General features: G+C 54.5%; 2 protein-coding genes and 1 long non-coding RNA gene across 20 annotated transcripts in view; 1 reads left to right on the top strand and 2 right to left on the bottom strand.

Annotated features, from left to right (window-relative positions):
- Positions 1-9197, bottom strand: part of LOC129397391 (uncharacterized) — a 29229-nt gene extending 20032 nt beyond the window's left edge. Inside the window, exon 1 of the long non-coding RNA XR_008624723.1 lies at positions 3148-9197. This is a non-coding gene — a long non-coding RNA (uncharacterized LOC129397391). The remainder of the gene's footprint in view (positions 1-3147) is intronic.
- CSRNP1 (cysteine and serine rich nuclear protein 1) lies at positions 1384-14098 on the top strand. Of its 2 annotated transcripts, none has more exons than XM_008951531.4 (5): positions 1384-1522; positions 9231-9481; positions 10698-10957; positions 11501-11815; positions 11908-14098. In XM_008951531.4, the coding sequence occupies exons 2-5, from the start codon at positions 9271-9273 to the stop codon at positions 12895-12897; spliced, it is 1776 nt and encodes a 591-aa protein (XP_008949779.1). In that variant the 5' UTR covers positions 1384-1522; positions 9231-9270; the 3' UTR covers positions 12898-14098. The 2 variants fall into 2 exon arrangements, with proteins under 2 accessions (XP_008949779.1, XP_034812039.1); XM_034956148.2 differs by lacking the exon at positions 1384-1522 and adding an exon at positions 2405-2581.
- A 2951-nt stretch (positions 14099-17049) lies between these two features.
- TTC21A (tetratricopeptide repeat domain 21A) overlaps positions 17050-17823 on the bottom strand; it is a 31325-nt gene continuing 30551 nt past the window's right edge. For all 17 annotated transcript variants that reach the window (XM_008951537.5, XM_008951539.5, XM_055109677.1 and 14 more), the window contains 3 exons: positions 17563-17683; positions 17327-17394; positions 17050-17239 (listed from right to left, as the gene is read on the bottom strand). In XM_008951537.5, coding sequence (XP_008949785.4) covers positions 17162-17239; positions 17327-17394; positions 17563-17683 — 267 coding nt within the window. In that variant the 3' untranslated portion in view covers positions 17050-17161. The remainder of the gene's footprint in view (positions 17240-17326; positions 17395-17562; positions 17684-17823) is intronic.

Below are 17823 nucleotides of genomic sequence, written 5' to 3'. Positions count from 1 at the left end.
CCCCTTAAAGCCCTGAGAGTGGAGTCACCTCTAGCAACAGACACCCAGCTTTGTAGCCTTTAAGCTCCTTCCTGTGCATTCTCAGCTACACTATAGCTTCAGTGTGCTAGCTGTGTGTTAAAAATCCATCCACTGCCACCTCCAGCCCTGCCCTCTCCTTGAGCCCTAGCAACTTTACCCATTTACTAGTCATGTTTAGTTTATTCAACAAGTTCTTATCAAGCACTGGAGATAGAGCAGTGATCAAGTCCAACATTGCTCCTGCCCTCCCACTGCTCACAGACAAAGCACAAGGAAATGCACAAGGAAACCACACAACTAAGTGGGTGCAAGGCAGGTGCAAGGTGGGATCAGCATCCTTGAAAGTTTAAAACAGGACATACTCTGAGAACTGACAACTGGCCAACAGAGCTGGAGAGCAGTCATCAGGGGTATGAGGTGGAAGTGTACAGGTGAGGCTGCGACAGAATCATACCTCATGTATAAAATAAAACCAAATATAGAAGGACTAACGTTAAAAGCACATGAACTGGCCAGGCGCGGTGGCTCACACCTGTAATTCCAGCACTTTGGGAGGCCAAGGCGGGTGGATCATCTGAGGTCAAGAGTTCGAGACCAGCCTGGCCAACGTGGAGAAACCCCATACCTACTAAAAATACAAAAAAAACTAGCCAGACGTGGTGGCGCATGCCTGTAATCCCAGCTACTCGGGAGGCTGAGGCAGGAGAATCGCTTGAACCCAGGAGGCGGAGGTTGCAGTGAACCGAGATTGAGCCACTGCACTCCTGCCTGGGCAACCGAGTGAGACTCCATCTCGGAAAAAAAAAAAAAAAAGCACATAAACCAACAAAATGACACGTACACACATTAATAGCATTGAAGGGGGGGGAAGGGAGTGGTAAATGAGGGTATGAAGAGAGAGGTGAGACTGCAAAAGTGAGAAAGGGCCAGATTATTCCAGCTTTGTAGGCCCCAAGGAGTTGAGACTTCATCAGGAGGGTACTGGGAAGCCACTGGAAGCTTGGCTCCAGCTGCCCAGACACCTCCGCCTGCAGGCCCCCAGGTACACACTCAATGCATGCGGAAGGACAGGGCCTTTATCTTCCCCCAACCTGCTTTCCTCCTATTGTTCTTGCAGGAAAGGTAAAGTGGAGCAGACCCCTGCCATTCTACATGCACATCTGTGGCTGAAGAGGGGCTCTCACCATCAACTCCACCGCAGATGCCATCCAAGCAGGCCAGGAGGTCACCCCCACCCCCAACCTGGAGGAAGGTAGAATGGAATCCTGAGGGCTGGGCTAGTGGCTGACAGCATTCATCTAGGACAGTCAGAAGAACCCAGAATGCAGCGGGAGCAGGACTGGGAGGGGGAGGGTCAGGCTCCCACGAAGGCTCCCTGGAGGAGGCAGTGCAAGCTGAGCCCTTAAAGGCATTGGGATTCTGGTAAGCAGAGAGAGGGCAGGAGAGCATTCCAGTCGAGAAGACCGGCTGCAGTAAAAGCGTGAGGGTGGAAACGCTCGAGGTGATGAGTAGACTCGTACCTGCGGTTGGGAAGTGGGGCTGAGGGTGGGCTCCCAGGCCAGGACTTGGTTGCCGGGGCATGTCGTACCGGGAGGGTTGGCCCCGAGTCAGGAAAGGCCTTGGCGGGAGCAGAGAAGGCAGTGGGCCATTTTAAGTGGCCAAGATCTGGCCCGGAAGAAACCAGCCTTTTTATTTTTTTAAGGGAAGGTTGAGGTGGGAGTGGGGAAGCTAGTTCTAAGAACCCCTAGTTTGGAACTTCTGCAGGGAAGGGTCTCTTGGCCCGTGGGCAGGAATGAAGTTCAGGCCCACTGATTACATCCATCCTTCCCGCTCCCTGCCTCCCCGCTCTTCACACACCCCAGATTCCTCTCCAGCCACAGTTTACTTTTCCGGCGGATCTGGGGGTGGGTGGTAGGTTGGGGGCGGAGGGGGGAACTTTTAGATTGGAATAAAATAAACTCCCTCTAGAGGGGTGGGGGTGGAGAGCGTACAGGAGACGTCGGCTCTGCCACTGTCTAGCCCGTGGCCTTGCGGAGTTACGAGGTGCTCCCGGCCTCGGTCTACCCATCTGTAAACTGGGGCGGTGGGGCGAGGTGGGGATCTCTTCGCTCGGCTCTGCCGGCTTGAGTCGTCCGCGCCTTTAGGGACCGTGCTGGAAGCGGGGCGGGGAGGGCGCTGGCGGGAGAGGGCTGGGGGCGGAGAGCGGCGGAGGCGCAGTCGCCGGGTCAGAGTCCGCAGGGAGGCCCCCAGGCCGCTGCGCCAGGCTCCAGGCGGGGGAGGAGGCGGCGCCTCCGGGGCGGGGCTGCCGGGCGGCCTGGCTGGAGGCCCGGCGTGCGTCAGCGCAGTGAGCCCCGGAGTTTTCCACTGACGAGGAGGGCGGAGCGGCGGGCGGGGCTGGGCGCAGCCAGTCTCCCGCCGCCGCCGCCGCTGCCGGACGCGCAGAGCGAGGGGCGGCTGGACCGACGGCTGCCGGGCCGAGCGCACAGAGTCGCGGCGCAGGGGGCGTCCCCGGCCGGGACGCGGGTCGCGTCGTTGTCCTCCGCGAGCGTCCGGATTGCAGGTGAGCGCCGAGGGGCCTCGGGCCCGGCAGGACGGGACTCTGGGGAGGGGGCATTCAGCGCGAGTGGCACTGCCGCTCCTGCCTCCTGCCGTTCACTCCCCGGCACCCTGAGCGGGCGCGGGGGCTGGAGCTGCCCGGCTCTGACGGCGTGCCGCGGCCGGAGTCGGGGGCCGGGGGCCCGGCCGGCGGGAGTCGCAGGTTTTCTGCTCCCCTCCCCCGCCCGCCGCGGTAACCCCGAGAGAAGTCACGGCTCCCCGAGCTCGGCGCGAGTGGGGACAGAGCCGGGCTTGCGCGCGAGCGGCGAGGCGACGGGGGCGTGCGTCCGCGGGTGAGTTTCCTTTTGACCCAGTTGCCTGAGAACTTTTCAGAAGTTCCTCGCGTGGCCGGAGCAGGTGACATTTTTCGCCTTCCTCCTCGGGCTCCCCCCTCGGGGAGGCTGCGGGAGCTGCGGCGTGTGCCGGGCGCCCCCGGCCGGCGGGGGTCAGGGAGGGAGTGGAGGGATGAGCGTAGAGGGAGGCGCGGTGAGTCACGGACCCCGGGAGGGAGGGATTGTGTCGTAGGCTCACCTGTTTGTCAGTCGCCGTCACTCTCAGAGGCCACTGCTGTGAGTCACGGGCTCAGCTACACCGGCCACCCGCAGGCACACGTAGACTCTCTCCCACGCACTTCTCCTCCTTCCGCAGCACGTACTTCCTCCCCTTCCTCAGTTTCTCCTCCCCGGGGCCCATTCACAGGCACGCACTGTGGAGATGCCCACACCACAGCCATAGTCACACACTTAGTCACTCCCGCTCCCGGCACAATCACACACAGCCGTAGCCCACACTCCTGACACCAGAGGGTTCCTCCCCGTCTCCTGCTGCCCACCCAGCACCTCCACCCAGAAGTCTCAAGCCTTTTGGAGAGTAGCTCATCACCTCCCCCGACCCAAATCCTTGACAGCCCTGCCCTCTTCCTTCTCCACATCTTGGTATCTGCCTTTCTCCTATGCCCTTGACCTGTCATCTCTCCTGGCCCTGGCAGCACCTCCAACCGGTCACACCCCCTCCACTCCCGGTGCTGAGCCACGTTTTTAAAATGCAAATCTGGCATTGTCACTCCCTACTTAAGCCTTCTGTGGCTTGCCGTGCCCTCGAGGTAAAGCCTGCCCTGGAGCCCAGGCTCAGCCTCGCGGGCTGCCCCTCCTCCGATCACACTGTGCTGGTCCCTCCTGTTCCTTACCCATGCGGAGCCCCTATCTGGAACTCTGCCTACATTCCTTGCTCGGAGAGACCTACCTTCACCCCAGCCGTACCCTGTCCCACCCTTCAGACCCTCCATCCCAGCACCCCACTCTATTTGTCCTCCCTGCTCAATTCAGAGCTTCAAGAGGGCAGCAGTTGTATAAGTCTTGCTCCCTGTATGCGCGAGTGCCTGCCACAGTGTTTGGCACATATGTGAGCTTAGTGCGTATTTGTTGAATGAATGAATGAGAGAGGGAAGAAGGCCCCACTTAGGTGGAGGAAGCAGTCATTGTCAGGTGCAGTTTCCCTTCTGCAGGAACAAGTGCCTCATGTAGCCAGCAAACATTTGGCACCTATCCAGTGCCAGGTCCTGGAGGCCAAAGCCGAGGAGCCGTCCCCTCCCCCAGCTCTCCTTCAGAGGGATGGTTGGGGAGGAGGTGCCAAGGCTTTCGGTCTGCCCTCTCAGGGCCACCCAGGCTGGTTTTTCAGTGGGGGCTAGAGGTGCTGGGAGGTGCCCACCCCTTCTCCCAGGAAGTTCCTGAGGGACAGGGGTCATGTGACCCCAAGTGTTTTGGGGGGACTGGCCAAGGCCTGGGGCTCTGAGGTTAAAGGACACATTCTTCAGATTCCTGAAGGGGGATGGAGGCAGCTAAAGGTGCCCCCTCCCTAAGACTGGCTTGGGTTGAGGCCTGGGGCACTGGTAGGACTGCTGAGGTGGACAGAGGAGTTGCTGTGACGTTTTCAAGCCCCGCCCCCACTTCTCAAAAACAGCCTTTGGTTGCTTGGTGCCCAGGGGTGAGGTGGCCTTTCCTGGATTTGCACAGTGTGACCTGAGCGTGTGGATAACTGTGGCCAGTTGAGTGGGGGGTTGTCAGTGCCTGTGTGTGGTGGCAGGAGGGCTGCCTGATTGTCAGGGCTCAGATCCCAGAAGAAGCCTGGCTCTCAGATTCAGGGCCTGTCTCTGGGGTTCCTCGGCGGTGTGGTATTTCTGTCTGAGCCAGCTCCTGGGAACTGCTTTTCCTTCCTCCAGGACCCTAGGGAGGGGGCTGTGCTCACCCTGGGAACACTGCCATGGTCAGGATCTTGATTCCTGGGTAGCTGCTGAGGGCCCCTCCCCCCACCTCTGACTCACTGTCTGACACTTTTCTTAGATTCTCACTATGTTTCATTCCCTCTTGGCCTCTCCTTGTCTCTGGCTCAGTCTTTTTGTTTCATCTCCTGCCTCTGCCTCTTAGCCTCTGGATTCCGAGGTGGAACAGAGGAACATGAGAACCAGGGGCACTTCTCCCGCCTCTCCAGAGGAGTATCAGGGAGGAGGTAATTTCTCATTTCATTCCCGCTCTGCAGATTTGGAGGGGATTGTTCATCACTAGAACCTGCAGCATGACCGTAGCTTCCCTGTGTCTCTGTTTCCCTGTCTGTAGGCTTGGAGGTCATAACCTCCTCACCTTAAGTTCTCTTTCTGTGGCGATCCCTTAGGCAGAGCTGCAGTGCGTGGCTGAGCCTGCTTTCCTGACATCTCTCTCCATCTGTTTCCTCTTGGGGGACCAGGGAGCCTCCTGGGATTGCCTACATTGGCACCTGCCTGCAGCCTGAGCTTCCCTCTCCTGCCACCAGAGCCACCCTTTTTGAGCACCATTCTTGCTTGTACCCTCTGGCACAGCTGGGGGATAGACATGTGACTCTCCTCCTGCCCCTCTTAAATTAACTGTGACAGGAGCAGGAGAAGGTCACACTGACCAGTCGCCCTCAGCAGCCTCATGTGCGTAAGATTGCCTGTGCAGTTGGGTCTATACCCGATATGCAGGGCTGGTCTGCTTACCTCTGGTATTATCAGGTGCCTTCTCTATGCCAGACTCTGTCCTAGACATGGGCACAGGGGCAGCCAGAGAGAAATGCCCTCAGTGTGAGGCAGATGAGCAATGAGGCCCTTGCAGTCTGATCAGATAAAGTCTGTGATAGGGAAATACCAGGGTTTTTGGGAGCTGTTTTACTTTGGGCTGCTATAATGGAAAGTCCATAGACTGGGTTGCTTAAACAAAAGATTTATTTTTCACACCTTGGGAGGTTGTGAAGTCCAAGATCAAGGCTCTAGTCAGCCTGATGAAGTCTGCCTTCTTGGCTTGCAGATGGACACCTTCTTGCTGGGTCTGAGCTCACATGTTGGAGAGGGAGACCATCTCTTTTGTGTCACTTCTTATAAAGGTGCTAATAAGGTGTCATTCATCTCCTGATTACCCCAAGGCCCACCTCCAAATACCATCACACTGGGGATTCAGTCTCAACATAAGAATTTTGGTAGGATACAAATATTCAGTCCATAGCAGGAGCACAGAAAGGCAGGAGGAAGGAGTGGGGGATTCAGGAGGCCCCTTGAAAGATGACTTTCTGAAAGGGAATAAGGCTGGGTTGTTCCAGCTTTGCAGAGGCCAGGAGGTGAGCAGGGACATGGCCATTACGGGAACTGCCAGTTCAGCTGGAGTAAAGAGAGCAAGGTGGGGAGAGGGAAGCAGTGGCCAGGTCAGCTTCAGCTTCTTGAATTCTGGACTTGATCCTAATGCCCCAAGGGGAGCTATAGAGTGGTTCTAGGCGTGGGAGTGGCAGGTAAATGTGTGGTTTAAGAAGGTCATTCTGGCTGCAGGATCAAGAATGGCTGGGGAAAGAGGGCAGGAGCAGAGGGACATGGGGTGGCCGCTGTGGGGACAGAGACATGTTAAGGTTAGTGAACTTTTTAAATTGATAGTAACCTAAATAAAATGCGTAAGTATATAAATCTTAAGTGTCCATAAGACGAATTTTTACAATTTTAGACATTCATTTAACCACCATGCAGATCAACATAGAACTCTTACAGGTCCCCCAGCCCTTCCTACCTCCCACCCCAGAAAATTTCCCTCATGACTCTCTCCAGGGTGTCCTTCTCCCTCCCCTGGGGAACCACTGCTCTGACTTATATCATCACAGAGTAGTTCTGCCTCTTTTTTTTGAACATTTGCATGTATTTCGTGTCTGCCTTCTTTCACTCAGCATGATGTCTGTGAGATGCATCTGTGTCGTGTGCATCCAGGAGCTGGAGCTCATTTTTTTTTTTTTTTTAACAGTGTGGAATAACACATTCACTGAGCACTTATCACTAATCTAAGAACATGTGACATGTGTTGATTCTTCTAAACCCCCCAACCCTATGAGGTCTTAAGACAAAGAATTGGAGGCACAGAGAGGTTAAGGAACTTGCCCAGGATTACCCAGCCAAGTAACAGTGGAGCCAGAGTTCAAAAGCAGGCAGTCTGGTTCTGGAGCCGAAGCTCTTAACACGGCCACGTGGCCTCCATGATACCTCCTGGGTCTGTTCCTGGCTCTGTGTGGATTAAATGGATTTACATGAACTCCCAGGCATGGCGTGCCTGGATATAGATGGAGGAAGAGAGAGGAAGGAGTTGAGGATGACTGCAGGTTTCTGGCTTGAGTGACTGGGTGGGTGGTGGGGCTGTTACTAAGATAGGGAACACAGGAAGAGGAACAGATGGCATGGGGGGTGGGGAACAGACACAAGGGGTTCGATTTGGGGCCTGCAGAATTTTATGTTTCTAGGGGATGGTTGGGCGGAGATAACAACTGGGCAGTGGGTCCTGGGGGATCTCAGGCTGGATGTGTGGTGAAGGAGGCATTCAGGGCCCTGTAGATGGCATCTGGAACTGGGAAAAGGATGGGGTCTCTTGGCAGGATGCGATGGGGACAGGATGTGCGGGTGTTGTTTGTCCATATGTGTGTTTCCGTGTGGTCTGAGCATGTGTGTACATGTGAGTATGCCTGCCTCTGGGTCATGAATCCCCCACCTCCTGGGAGAACCTGCTGGTCAGCTGGGAGCTGGGTTGTTTTTGTTTGTGGTTTGACCCTGGGAGGGGGGTGCCAAGCCTGAGAAACTACCCACGGAGAAGCCCCCGGAAACATCTGTGAGTCTTCTTCCCCCAGGCCCAGGGTGGGGGATTGGCCGGGAGGGAGATTTTCTTGCTTCTCTCACGCTTGCCTAGGGGAGGCTGTCCCTGGGGTAAACATTATCCAGTTAGTAAGGTTGACAGCAAACTCTACAGGATTCGGGGACTTCGTAGGCGGCTGGGAAGAGGGCAAGGGAGTGTTTGGAAAGGACACCTGAGTAGAGGAGACCAAGACAGCCTTCTGGTTGGTTTTTCCTGTTCTCTCTCATTTCCTGTGATGGCAGTGGGGGAAGGGTTCCCCAGCACTGGGGCCTCGGCCTCAGCTTCAACTTCCTTTCCCTTTCCCCCTGGTGACCTCCCCAAAGGCCCAGCTGGAGCAACAGACACAAGGTAGCTGTACTCAGCCTTTGGGATTGAGTCCTCTGGGGCTTGCCAAACCTTGGGAAGGACCCTTATTTGCTGAAGCATTCCAGGGAATGAGCCCCAAGTCTCTTCTGCTTGGATAAGGCCAGCCAGCTGTGGGAGTCTCTGGTTATACTTCTGCTGAGGGCTGAGACTCTCACTTGGGAGACAGTGTTGTGTTGTGGGGTGCTCCATGTCACGAAGCCACAGACAGGAGAGACTTTGGACATTAGGATCAAATGAGATGTTAAAGAGACAGCCTTAGTGGCTGTGGTCACACAGGCCTGGAGGCAGGAGACTTCTTGTCAGTGGAGCGGGGGTTTCTAAGGGAAAGTCTGAGAAGCTCCCACACCGGGAGGGGAAGGGCTCAGAAACTACTCCGTCTAGGAATGGAGGCCAACGTCAAAGCCAGCCTGTTCCCCAGAGTGCCTGGCTAGCCTGGAGCAAGGGCCCGCAGCCCTGCCTGTGTGCAGAGTGGCGTGCCTGTGTGGGTGTGCTGGAGGAGGAGGAGGAAGCAGAGCCACCATACCAGGGCCGTGCGGGCTGTGCGGGCTGTAGGGCGTACACACACACACATACACACACACACACAGGCACACAGATGCAAGCTGTGTGAATCACCCAGCCTGTGAGTCAGCCCCAGGATTCCTGTCGGGGAATGAGTGAGACCAGGCTGAGGTCTGTCAGTCCATCTGTTGGTCTGTCTGCCTCCTTCCCCTGCTGGTGTGGATGCATGTGTGTGTGTGTGTGTGTGTGTGTGTGTGTTTTGTGTATGTATGTAAGTGTGTGTTGTAGGAGGTAGTGGGGAAGGTGCCTGGTGCCTGGGAAGGCTTTGGGCAGAGGTGGGAGTTTGAAGCATCAGGCCGTGGATTTGCACATTAGTTTGGAGGGAGGGAGGTGCTGTGTCTTGTGCAGAGATCCTCCTGGAGACTGTGCCCTCCCCCACACAGAGCTCCACAGGCAGGGCTGGAGGGCAGAGGCCAGGGTCTGGGATGCCTTGGAGGGTAAGTGGGAGGGATGATGATCCTGGCTGGAAGTCCACCTGCTGCTGCCTGCCTGCCACTTAGAGCCTTCTCATTCCTATTCCAGGCTGTCTGTCCCCAGACCCCAGAGCACGTCCGGCACCACCATGACTGGGCTGTTGAAGAGGAAATTTGACCAGCTGGATGAGGACAACTCCTCGGTCTTCTCCTCCTCCTCTTCCTCTTCCTCCGGGTGCCAGTCTCGCTCCTGCTCCCCAAGCTCTTCTGTCTCCCGTGCCTGGGACTCAGAGGAGGAAGGCCCCTGGGATCAGATGCCCCTGCCTGACCGTGACTTCTGTGGCCCCAGAAGTTTCACCCGTGAGTACTCCCTCCCCTGGGAACTCCATCACCTGCCTGCCTTCCTGAAAGATGAAATTTAGAAGTCCCTGACCAAATGCCTTTGGCCTCTGGTGGTTAGGTCCCCATGGCGGTAGCTCTCATGAGCTATAATATAGTGGTCACTCAGTGTCCACTGTCCAGGGGCACCTGAGCCCAGCTAATTCACCTTTGACCTTGGGAGTGATGACATCCAGGATGCAGCTCTGCAGAGTGCCCTCAGGGCCTTCCCGGTCTGGCCCCTCCCTTCTGTTCCAGTTTCGTTTCTCCAGTGAGCACCCTACCGTCCTACAAATGGAACTGCTGGAGTTCCCCGCCCGCCCCATGCTTCTCTGCCACGGGGCCTGTCAAGCCGGTCCCCCTCCTGTCAAAATGCTGTCCATTTTGCCTGAACATAGTGAAAAGGGGTTTTTCCTGGTTATTTTCAAGCTTGTATAGTTGTGATTCCAGACTGATGAACATGGCCCTAGAGCAGTGTTTCTGGACCTTATTTTTCATTATTGTTCCCCAGGAAGCCTATTTAGACATTTTCTCCTTAATTACCCCCCACCATGAAATTTTAATACAATAGATGTGCTGTTTACCTTTTTATGGACTGTAGGTATATATCTGTGCATTACACATAAAAAGAATTTTTAGCACATGGAATCTAACAGTATAAACAGAAAACCTTTTAGAAGGGAATTCCCTCTGGTAGCTGGGTACAAAATTAATATAGTAAGTTGAAATATATGGAATTTCCAATATTTGACCATTACATGGTAATTTGCTATGGTTCAACCTAATGAAAATACCAGTACATAGCTTACTAATCAATAAACATTAACTTGTAAAGGGAAAGCCTTTTTAAGCCTGTTGCAAAACATAGAAATCCTACAAATCAATAAAAAACAATAGAAAACTGTACAAAGGACCTGTACATGGCTAATAAACATAGGAAAGATGTTTAATCTTACGAATACTGTCATTTGGACTGGTAAATAACAATAAGCCAGTTCTGACATGGGTGTGGTATTCAGTTTCAGCCACTCCAGTCCCAACCACACAGGCTCCTAAATTCACATTTCTTTTTTCAAAATGGGTAGAGAGGGAGGAGGGAAAAGGTGGGAGGCGGGAGGGCAGTCTGGCATGATCTTTTTGGAGGTAAGTTGTGCCTCACTGAAAACTAATCCCCAGCCCATCTTTGCCTGCTTTCTAGCCCTGTCTATCCTGAAGCGGGCTCGCCGGGAGCGCCCAGGCCGTGTAGCCTTTGATGGGATCACCGTCTTCTACTTCCCCCGCTGCCAGGGCTTCACCAGTGTGCCCAGCCGTGGTGGCTGTACTCTGGGTATGGCCCTTCGCCACAGTGCCTGCCGTCGCTTCTCTTTGGCTGAGTTTGCGCAGGAGCAAGCCCGTGCACGGCACGAGAAGCTCCGCCAGCGCTTGAAAGAGGAGAAGTTGGAGATGCTGCAGTGGAAGGTAGAGAGAGCCCTCTCCGTGGCCCACCTCCTGAGGCAGCTCCTGGAGTCCTAACCTTGAGGGGTGGGCGTACCAGGGGTGGGTGCTGACTTGCTCATTATGTTTATGGGGAAACAGGCCTGTGGGCCTAGTGATTGGCTTGATTGGAGTCTGTTGCCTGGGTTGTCTGCAACAGGAGGCGCAGAGGAGGGCTCGTGTCTATTTGCTGCAGGGGCTGGGGGCATGATACCTGAATCTGAACTTTTTGGAGAGGGGGATGTGAAGTTGATATGAACTGGAGGGGGTGCGTATCTGTCTGGTTAGGAAAGGGAGTCTGTCCATGATCTAGGGAATGCCATGAGTAGGATATCTCTTTTTTTTTTTTTTTCAAATGCCCTGAGGGCAGTTTTCTTGGCTGTCCTGTTCACTGACACACAGTGCCCATCGCAGATTAAGCACGAGTAGTGGGGGGGTAAGCACTTGGGGAGGGTTTGTCTAGTGACAGTAGGGCTAAGCCCATGTCCATGTCTGTGCTTCTCACATCCCTCTTTCCTGTGGATGCAGCTTTCGGCAGCTGGGGTACCCAAGGCAGAGGCAGGGCTGCCACCTGTGGTGGATGCCATTGATGACGCCTCTGTGGAGGAGGACTTGGCAGTCGCTGTGGCAGGTGGCCGGTTGGAAGAAGTGAGCTTCCTACAGCCCTACCCAGCCCGGCGACGTCGAGCTCTGCTGAGGGCTTCAGGTGTGCGAAGGATCGATCGGGAGGAGAAGCGGGAGCTGCAGGCACTGCGCCAATCCCGGGAGGATTGTGGCTGTCACTGCGATAGGATCTGCGACCCTGAGACCTGCAGCTGCAGCCTGGCAGGCATCAAGTGCCAGGTGTGATGGCTGGACTGGGATGGGGATCCTGAGCGTGGGGACTTCTTTGCACTCCACAGAACCCTCACTTGTACCTCTACTTTTCTCTGCAGATGGACCACACAGCATTCCCCTGTGGCTGCTGCAGGGAGGGCTGTGAGAACCCCATGGGCCGTGTGGAATTTAATCAGGCAAGAGTTCAGACCCATTTCATCCACACACTCACCCGCCTGCAGTTGGAACAGGAGGCTGAGAGCTTTAGGGAGCTGGAGGCCCCTGCCCAGGGCAGCCCACCCAGCCCTGGTGAGGAGGCCCTGGTCCCTACTTTCCCACTGGCCACGCCCCCCATGAACAATGAGCTGGGAGACAACAGCTGCAGCAGCGACATGACTGATTCTTCCACAGCATCTTCATCAGCATCGGGCACTAGTGAGGCTCCTGACTGCCCCACCCACCCAGGCCTGCCTGGCCCTGGCTTCCAGCCTGGCGTTGATGATGACAGCCTGGCACGCATCTTGAGTTTCAGTGACTCTGACTTCGGTGGGGAGGAGGAGGAAGAGGAGGAAGGGAGTGTGGGGAACCTGGACAACCTCAGCTGCTTCCATCCAGCTGACATCTTTGGTACTAGTGACCCTGGTGGCCTGGCCAGCTGGACCCACAGCTATTCTGGCTGTAGCTTCACATCAGGCATCCTGGATGAGAATGCCAACCTGGATGCCAGCTGCTTCCTAAATGGTGGCCTTGAAGGGTCAAGGGAAGGCAGCCTTCCTGGCACCTCAGTGCCACCCAGCATGGATGCTGGCCGGAGTAGCTCAGTGGATCTCAGCTTGTCTTCTTGTGACTCCTTTGAGTTACTCCAGGCTCTGCCAGATTATAGTCTGGGGCCTCACTACACATCACAGAAGGTGTCTGACAGCCTGGACAACATCGAGGCACCTCACTTCCCCCTGCCTGGCCTGTCTCCACCTGGGGATGCCAGCAGTTGCTTCCTGGAGTCCCTCATGGGCTTCTCCGAGCCAGCCGCCGAAGCCCTAGATCCCTTTATTGACAGCCAGTTTGAGGACACTGTCCCGGCATCTCTAATGGAGCCTGTGCCGGTGTGAGGACCAGGATGCCTTTTCCCAGCCCCAAGAGACCTGTTGCTGCTTTCTTGTAATTATGGGGCTCCCCAGAGTCTGCGTAACAGTCTCCCACTGGCTGGCTCACCCACAGGTGCCATGTGCACACTCCTGGTTTTCAAACAATTCTCTGGATTTATTTATTTGTTTTAACTTTTCTGTGCTGAAGAGAGGACTCGGGGGAGGGGGCTTCCCCTTTCAGCTGCCCGGCCCCCCACACCCACAGCTTGCTCTTCTATCTCCACAACGTGAGCCTGGAAGAGGAGAAAATGTGGCTCCTCTGGAGCTTGGCAGACCACTTTCCGGTCTTTGCGTGATGTTCCTTAGCCCAAAGACGGTGAGACAGGGCTGAAATCAGGTGGCTTCTGCCACCCTGAGCCCTAGACCCATTGGTGGCTAAATCCACTGGACTGTGAAGACTATAATTTATTTCCATAATTTATTTGGAGATTGAGGAGGCTTTGGTTGCACCTCTTTGGCTGGTGGGTAATGCCAGGGGTGGGGTGGGCACAGGCCCTCAAGAGCCCCTTTTGCCTTGTAGTCCTACACCTTGCCCTGCCTGGGCTTTGGTGCAGACTAGGTGTGGATTTGAGCTCTGTGATCTGTGTCTGCTGCCTGGCTCCTAGATGGCTCTGCGGGCAGGTGCTGGCCAAGGACATCATCTAGGCAGGGGGAGAGCCTGGGCTGAACAGCTGTGACCAAAACTCCCTTCTGCCCCACCCTGCCCCCTCCACTTCCTGCCCTCTGTTCCATCTTCCCCCTTCCCAAAGGCCACAGCCTTTATTCCAGGCCCAGGGATGTAGGAGGGGGAAGGAGGAAACAGGAAGCCCAGAGAGGGCAAAGGGCCTACCTCGGGGCGCGAACCATGCCCCAGACTATTATCTCAGGGCTTTCTGGGCACTGCACTTCAGCCTGGCCCACCTGCCCATGCCCTGAGGCCAGTTGGCGAGGGGTGGCTCCTGAGGGTTTTTATACCCTTTGTTTGCTAATGTTTAATTTTGCATCATAATTTCTACATTGTCCCTGAGTGTCAGAACTATAATTTATTCCATTTCTCTCTGTGTCTGTGCCAAGAAACGCAGGCTCTGGGCCTGCCCCCTTGCCCAGGAGGCCTTGCCAGCCTGTGTGCTTGTGGGAACACCTTGTACCTGAGCTTACAGGTACCAATAAAGGGGCTTTATTTTTAGCAATGTGGTATGTATTTGTGGGGTGGGAAGCAGGGGCAAAGGGGATGGGGGACAAGCCCTGCAGAGGGGAGTATGGACACAGGCTGTGTTGAGGGGTAGGAGTAGGCACACCCAGCATATTGGGCCTCTTTCCAGGCAAGCCAGTCAAGTTGGAGGCAGGAAGCCAGCTGAGAGGCTGGCCAGGCAGATAGAGCAGTTTTTCCTTTGGAGTAACCTGTTCCTCTACAGTGGTGACCTGGGGTGGTGGGGAGGAGCAGCACCAGGGTCTTCTGACATGGGGCTATCTGCTGGGGATGGGTAAGGGCACCCTTCTTCCTACACACCCACACTGAGCTGAGGCCTTGTCCTGAGGGTGAATTCACCAACCTGGGTGGAGGCAGGGTAAGGGCATGTGCCTGGTCAAGGCCTGGTGATGGCCTTACATAGCAGCTGTGGTCCCTGGGGACTTGAGCAGGGGGGCAGCGGAAAGGGCAGGGGGAAGCTGCAGAACCTCATCCCTCTGCACCAGCCAGACCTGTCTGACCTGTCCCTGGCAGCTCAGCTGGGCAGCAGGCCAGAGGAGTAGGCCACACCCTGCTCTGGGGAGCCCCAGTCTGGGGGCCTGAGAAAGGTTGACTTCCCCCTTAGGAATGATAGTGATTTGTACAAGAGCTGGAAGGAGGAACCGCCAGAGGAGAACTGATTTGGGTCTCCTTGCTCTAATTCTCTGCCTTGGTCTGTACTGGGCTTACTCATCTCTTTGGCTTAACTGGTAAGAGCACAGAGCCAGAATGCTGGGCTTGAATCTCAGATTTTCTGCTACCTAGTGAGGTGATTTGTGCAAATTACTCCCTCTGTGCCTGGGTGTCCTCAATACTACATGCAAACAGTAACACTACTCACCTCATAAGCTTGTTTATTTCATATTTACAAAGCCCTTAAAGAGTGCCTGGAACGTGCAAGTCCTGTGTATGTTTGCAACTTGCATCGATTTTCATGTTTCTGCCATTCTTTCTCTGAATGTTTAATCCTTTTTTTGCCTGTCCTGTCACCCTTCAGGTATCTGTCTCTTGCCTCTGGACATGCGTGGTCATGACCACATGGCCATATCAGTGCCATTAGAGGACTCATAGTTTGGAGTCTGGCCTATGGTGGGGCAGTATGTCCCTGTAACCAGCTTAACTAGGAATAGGCTTCTCAGGTTAGAGTACCCTGGTACATTGAGTTGTCCTGTCTCTTCTTCACTGGTGCCTAGACACCCTTCTGTAGTGATTACTTCAGCATGCACAATCCAAAACCTGGGTTCTTCAAGGGTTCCCAGGGTCACTCTGATTGGCCTGGTGGTCTGGGTGGCAGCCCTCAGCTCCAGTACTCTGGCAGGAAGTCCCAACAGGCTTCCACCACATGGACTCAGCCCATGGCTGGACTGAGGCCTGCCTACTCCCATCTAGGGCCACAGGGTTCTTAGTTTTTGTTTCTCTGTTTTTAGATAAATGAAGACAATCTAGGTTTTACAGCAAAAACATGATTAATGTACAATCCCTTTACAGGATCATTCTCCATATAGATAGACCTGTCAACAAACCTGTCCCAACAAAACTGGGTTGTAAAGCAGATCACAGAAAGGGGACTGGGTTTTCCCATAGGAAAAATGGTAGTAACCTGGAGAAAGCATTCCAGATCCCCAGCTCATATCAACAAACCATGTATGTGATCAGCAGTGTGTTATAAAAACAAGGCTCAGCACCATCCGAGTTACACTGTTCCAAAGGGACCCTTATCTGTCCACTGTTCCCAAACCTTAGTCACTGGACAACTGCTCTTGAAAACTCTGCCCATATCTGCATTCTACTTACTCTAAATAATTTTTCTTTAAATCAATTATTTCAGTATGCTTAAAAGTTAAACCCATCCCATGGAACAGCACCCATAAATTCCTGACTTTTCTGTGCTAGTTGGTTTTCCATGTAAAAATGATGTGTTTTTAAAAACACATAGTTATTAAACTTTAAAATGTTTGCTGTGTATCACTGGCAGAGAGTTGTGCCACGATTTGGGAGACATCTAATTTCCTGCCACAAATGGGGACACTAAGACCCAGAGAGGGGAAGGGACCTGGGAAGGCCACATTGGGAGATCCTAGGCTTCCTGATTGTCCTGAGGCCAGACTGTCCCATTATTGGCATCCTTAATGACATCAAGGAAGACTGGTATTGGGAGCACAGCAAAGGTGCCCTCTGTCACCCTCTTGCCAGTTGCAGTTAACATTATTCATCTAAATAGGAACCACTGCATTTGCCCCCTTAGACATTAAAAGGGTTTCTGTAGGATGTTAGATAGGCAATGTATTTTGTAAAAGCTGAAGTGGGAACTATTTTTTCTTGGAATGTATTTCCTTGTGCCAGGCGAGGGTAGTCAGGTTTGTCCCAAACTGGTAAGGACCAGAAGAAGCCAGCTGGACTTGGCAGGGAGTGGGGGTGCGGGGGGCAGGGGAAAGGGAAACAATGCATGGACAGGGTGGGACAATGGCTCTTGCACCCTGCAGGCCCTCTCACACAGGGCCTTAGCTGTGGGGGCCTTCTGCAGTTAATCCTCCTGTCTGGGCCCACTGCCCACAGCATCCTGGGCCCACCGCCAGGCAGACTCAGAGGGTAGCATGGCAGGGAGAAGTATCTGCTGCTTTAGCTCCAGAATCCTGGAGACCAGACAGGAGAGGGGAAACAACCATTGAAAAACAGCTGAAGGGGATTCTTTTCAACCACCATTCCACTAGGAGCCCCCTCTTTGCTCCCCTCCGCCCCCTCAAAGAGTCTGGGATAAAAGCGAGGTCTGTTAGAAAGCGCCCAATGAGCCCAGCAAAAGTTAAGCCAGTTGATGTCTTTCTTCCCAGAGCAAAATTTCTTGTGCCTTAAAAACATAAAGTTAGGTCAGATGAGACATGACTCAAAATAAACCACATACACTACAGAAATGGGGAAGAATGTGTCATTTTCTGAATCCCTTCTCCACTGACCCACTTTCCATCCCTCCACACAACTTCAGTAGGTTGATGGCTTCTACTGGTCCAGGCCCCTTGACCCCAGCTAGGGCCTCAGGGACCTTCGGGCCTTTTCCAAAATTTCCTCCCTGATCTTGGGGTAGTCGGGGTGCTCCCTGAGGACCTGGAACAGAGAGAGAATGGGTGTGCAGTATCATGCAGGGTTCCCCACCACTACACCAGGCCCTCCCCACCAAGGCTGCTGGCTTACATCGTTGCAGATTTCGATGGCCTCCACAAATTTCTTGTCCTTCAGGTAGTTGAAAGCAAGTTTGAAGCCTACCGGGGACATGGAGAGCATGGATGGTGGCACCCTGGTGACCTGAGAACCCCTCTGGTTCTCATAACAGCCAGGGTACAGGCCTTGAGTTCTGGGGTCATGGTGGGGGCCCTCCTGCCCACCTCCCTCCCATGTCCATTCACGTGCACCCTGGCTGGTTGCCTTACCAATGGCAGGGTTGGCGTGATGACTGTACTTCCAGGCCAGTTTGTAGTTGGTGACTGCATCCTTGTAGGACTGCTCCTTCTCCATGATGAAGCCCATGTACTCATAGGCCTTGTAGCAGGACTGCAGGGAAAGCCAGTTAGAGCCTCTGCAGAGTGGAAGCCCCAACTGGTTCCCTGGGCCAGGGTGGGACTGGGACCAGAACCAGAAGCAGGCAAGGGACAGAAGTGAGCTGCCATAAACCAAACTGCCAAGGGACCCCA

Source organism: Pan paniscus, chromosome 2, assembly GCF_029289425.2.
Source record: "Pan paniscus chromosome 2, NHGRI_mPanPan1-v2.0_pri, whole genome shotgun sequence".
NCBI classification, from domain to species: Eukaryota; Metazoa; Chordata; class Mammalia; order Primates; family Hominidae; genus Pan; species Pan paniscus.
This window is presented reverse-complemented; position numbering and strand designations above follow the sequence as displayed.

Excerpts from the sequence above, each read along its gene's own strand:
- CSRNP1 (XM_008951531.4), top strand. The coding sequence starts at position 9,271 with ATGACTGGGCTGTTGAAGAGGAAATTTGACCAGCTGGATGAGGACAAC. Across the intron at positions 9,482-10,697 it reads TGGCCCCAGAAGTTTCACCC|CCCTGTCTATCCTGAAGCGG; the intron begins GTGAGTACTCCC and ends CCTGCTTTCTAG. Across the intron at positions 11,816-11,907 it reads TGGCAGGCATCAAGTGCCAG|ATGGACCACACAGCATTCCC; the intron begins GTGTGATGGCTG and ends TTTTCTCTGCAG.